The sequence below is a fragment of the Centrocercus urophasianus genome, unplaced genomic scaffold (genome assembly GCF_019232065.1).
Source record: "Centrocercus urophasianus isolate 14NV4802_14NV808 unplaced genomic scaffold, USGS_Curo_1.0 seq_11, whole genome shotgun sequence".
In the NCBI taxonomy this organism is placed as follows: Eukaryota; Metazoa; Chordata; class Aves; order Galliformes; family Phasianidae; genus Centrocercus; species Centrocercus urophasianus.
Window position 1 is genome coordinate 72,685,804 of NW_024884253.1, and position 4,292 is coordinate 72,690,095.

Here is a 4,292-nt window from a genome sequence, read left to right on the forward strand (position 1 = left end):
GGAAGGAAGGAAGGAAGGAAGGAAGGAAGGAAGGAAGGAAGGAAGGATGCAGTATTAAAGTTAAAACTGAAAGGTGAAACCCCATGTTTTCAGAATCTGAACCTCGCTGTCTAGGGAAGTGGCATTTAGGGACCCAGGAAATTAATCCTTGCCCTCTTATTTTCAGTGAATGACAGCCTTTACATAAACTGAAAATTATGCATAGCGTGCAGTTACATACCATGCTCCTATTCTTTTCAGGTCTAATTTTAATCCATTTTTTCCGAAAGTTCGATTATCCAAATTCACCCTGCCACTCTCCTCAAACAACCAGCTACTGAGGTCCTATTATGGAAACAATAGTCACGTAATGAGAGAGAACTGCACAAATTCTCTGCATGCTTGTGTGCTTACACACAGACTATAAAAGCTATAACGCAAGACTTTGAATTATGAAGCTATAAATCACATTAGAAATAATTTGTGAACAATCAGAAAGAAAAGCAAGGGATACTGAAAACCAATTTAGAGTAATAATACCAACCACAGAAATGACTGTACATCCTGGGCTGGAGACTTCTAGGTTTAAATCTTTTCCCTGATGTCAGTCTGACATTCACTGTTAAAAATCATGTAAAGTAAAAAAGTTTTTTGAAACACAAACTTATCTCAAACCCCCAAATTTTAGTTTTATCCTAAAATCAAGGACAAGGAAATAAGACAAACACAAAAAGGAAGAAAGTAAATGTTTTAAACCTGTGCACTAAAAATAGCAATCATGACTAATGCAGCTGTATGAGAGATTGAATGTTGAAGGTGATGAACAGAGGGAGCTACTGTCAGCTGAAAATCTGCCCCATCAGAAACAGGTACATATTTACAGCACATTGCACTCTTTGTCTGCGTCATTTCAACTTTTAAAGAAAGAGTAAAAAATTACCTTTCCCACATACTGAGGTTCGGAGCCCATGTACTCCTCCAGCACAAAAAATTGATTCCACACCCAGCCTCGTTTGACTCGCTGGGCAGATGACCTCCTCCCTGGCACTGGGACAACATTTTCTCTTGGCTCTGCTTCTAAAGTCTGTTGTGGCTGTGGATGCAGTGGCGTTAGGAGACCTCCATCAAACAGGACCCAGAGAAGCAGGGATAAGCAGTTCCTTGTAAGCATTGGCAACGGCTTCCCTACAGCAAGTAATAAAAACTCCAGCACTTAATGCAGAGCAGAGTAATCCAGGTTTGAGGTGTCTGTGGCCTCCACCACTTAGCTTCTGATTTTATTGCGGAAATGCTAATGCAGGCATTAATCCTTCTGATGACAAGGTTTTTGCCGCATTAAATTCCATCTAAAGGGACCTATAAAAGAGATTTACATGGCAACATCAAATTACATAAAATTACATTGAAGTGTTCATCAAAATTCTCACACCTAGTTAGTTTCTAGAGAGAAAGATTAGGAATCACAGTTTTAAAAGCAATTATTGTTTTGACTGTAGTAGCACCGAGCTGCTCTGGAATATGGTGCAGTTAGCACAGGAATAGATCATTCTTGCCCTGCTTGCCATTATGTTTGTGTCTAGCTGAGGACAGGCCCGTACCCTCTACTTTATGACTCTGTTATCTCACAAAACTTTCACCCACCATTGATGCATTTACTCTGGATTCAGACATAAAACACTGGGCAAGAGAGGACCCACTCTTCCTCTCTCAAGAGCAGGAGTGCTTTGCTTTTTTGTCTTTGCCAGAATGGCATCTTGGACATATCATCCTTCTGTGACTATGGATGGATATGGACAAAGCTTATATTAAACTATTGACCCTGGAAGGTAGATTTGTATGAACTCTGTGAAAACTGAAAAAGTGAGAAACACTGTCCATGCAGCTAAACACCACAGAGCTGTCACACACACAATATAGAACAAAAACAAAAACAAAAACAAACAAAAACACACAATATGCTGTCTGTGACAGACGTTCTCTTCTCATAAACCTTGTATAAAAATGGTAGCTATGCTGTTCTTCAGCAATACTGCAAAATGCATTAAAAAAAACACAGTCTTGATCTATGGGAGCAAATGATAGAACTGCAGTCAATGCAGAAAATGAAACAACACAGAAGCCAGTAAGATAAGACATTGACATTCATTTATACTGACAAATGCCAGGTACACAGATTAAAAATAAATCAGCACTAACGAACTACAAGGCTTAGAGAGAACCATCACATCAAGGTGACAATTAAAACTGTGGTGATTCTTGTAGCAGCCAAACGCCATCAGCACAGAAGGGGAAAAAAGAAAAGAAAAGAAAAAAAAAAAGCCCTGGAATGACTTGAAGGAATTGTTTTTGCTCTCATATTGCTCTGCTTATATCACCACAGGCCACTTTAACAGAAAGACAGATAATAAAAAATACTGTGTTTTCTAGCCACAGTATAATTAACAGGGGTGCTTTCTTCTAGTATTTATGAAATGTTCAGATTCATTGTCTGAAGTTAATAAAATGACAGTACTAAAGGATGTAAATATTTAAATATTATGGATTGTAGAATATATAAAATGAACCTCTAGCTGTCATTTGCAACTTTGCACCAAATTCAGCAGCAATAAAAAATTGTGAAAATGAGTACTCATGCCATCTAAAATTGCTGTGGCACAGCCCACTATAAATAAAGTGCAAAGACTTATGAATCCACAGAGTTCATGCTGAAACAAACGGAGCTATTCTAGAATTTAGAATTAGCCAATAAGCCGTAGCACACCCGCATTTACAGTAAAATGAACATCAGTAACTATTAAGGCAATGCAAATTCTTTTGTGTTTACTCTTTCCACCCTTTCAAGCTATCAATGTTTCCATTGATAGAGCATGGCTTTCACGAAGCTAACCATGTCTATGCTGGCCCTGATTAAGGTGTTAAATCAGAACTTTTGTATTTTCCTAACGTTCAGGACATCTGACAAATACTTTCCATGCCATGGTTTTTTTTCACTGAGGGTGAATGACTGGAAAGCTATATGTTGCATTAGCTGTTTTCTGACAACTAACATTTCTATAAACCACAGTCACATGCTAACAAACTTTAAATTTCAGTGTGGGCTGAAGACTTAAGAATGAATTAATAATCCTATCTTTTAAGACCTGCATACTATTAATGAAATACCAGCCTGCTATCTGGCCTACTGTTTGTCAGCTACAACAAATACTACTTCTAGGATTTAAGATGAATGCATGGTACATTTTAAGAAAAAAAATACAATTTATACCACTATGGAATTCACCACTTGCCTTCAGACATATTGTGTCATTGATTTTTAAGCAGAAGTTTCTCCAAAATCAATAGAATTCTGCTTAAAAATCAATGACATGATATGGACCTCAAGAAAAAAGACATGGTAAAGTATCTAAGCATATACATATATATATTCCCATTTTCAAATACTGTCAAAGGTTATATTTTCCTTATGCATAATATTATTATTATGCATAGCAATAACTAACACAGAAATGTTTGTTACCTACATACTGAAGTACCTAAGTAGAAAGGATTTATAATTGGAAGACCAAAAAAAACTAATGAGTTTTGAAGAAAATCAAATAAAAAATCCCTAGAAAAATAACTGCAGCTCCTATTCTACACTTCTGTTCTGATTAGAAAGACTGCATTTTTTGAATCTTTGAATTCTACCTTCAAAAAGTATCAAAAGTGAAAGAGCTCCTATTTGCTTGATACTTCTCTAACAACAACAAAATTATTTTAACTTTTTTTCAATGAATTTTATTTCAACAAATTAATCTTTAAGACAGAAACTTAAGACACTAGGGAAGGGGGAAAATATATTAATATTTAGAATGTATTTTTATTTTCATTAACAACTTTATGCTAAACAATTCGTATTACTTTTTGTGGTCCTCTCTTCAATGCATTCGACAGCACACAAAATCACGTTCAGATTGTGTTCATCCATAATTCAATTCAAAAAGCTTCAAACTCCCATTGTTCTCTAGTTCCATGATTGCAGGGTGCTTGCCTGGCATTTATGGCAAAATCAGAGTAGCTGTGCAAGACGGAAAAATTAAAAAAGAAAAAAAGAGAAAAGAAAAAAAAGAGGAACTCAAATCATCCTCTTGAATTGCTCAGGCATGGATGGAAGCTCAAAATAAACAAGATAAAAAAGTGGTGGGAAAGCCTGCACTGCCTCACGCACCCCGAAATCACACTGTATTCAATTTAGTTCTTTACTGAGGAAGATCTGTACATTATGGTTCTCCCAACAGAGCTCTGCCTCCGGCCATGTCTGTCAGTCAGGGAGC

The 4,292-nt window shown here is 36.6% G+C and overlaps 1 protein-coding gene across 2 annotated transcripts in view; it reads right to left on the minus strand.

The window, feature by feature from the left end:
• CDH12 (cadherin 12) overlaps positions 1-1,150 on the minus strand; it is a 130,464-nt gene extending 129,314 nt beyond the window's left edge. For both annotated transcript variants that reach the window (XM_042839732.1, XM_042839731.1), the window contains exon 1: positions 920-1,150. In XM_042839732.1, coding sequence (XP_042695666.1) covers positions 920-1,150 — 231 coding nt within the window. The remainder of the gene's footprint in view (positions 1-919) is intronic.
• Between the last annotated feature and the right edge of the window lie 3,142 nt (positions 1,151-4,292).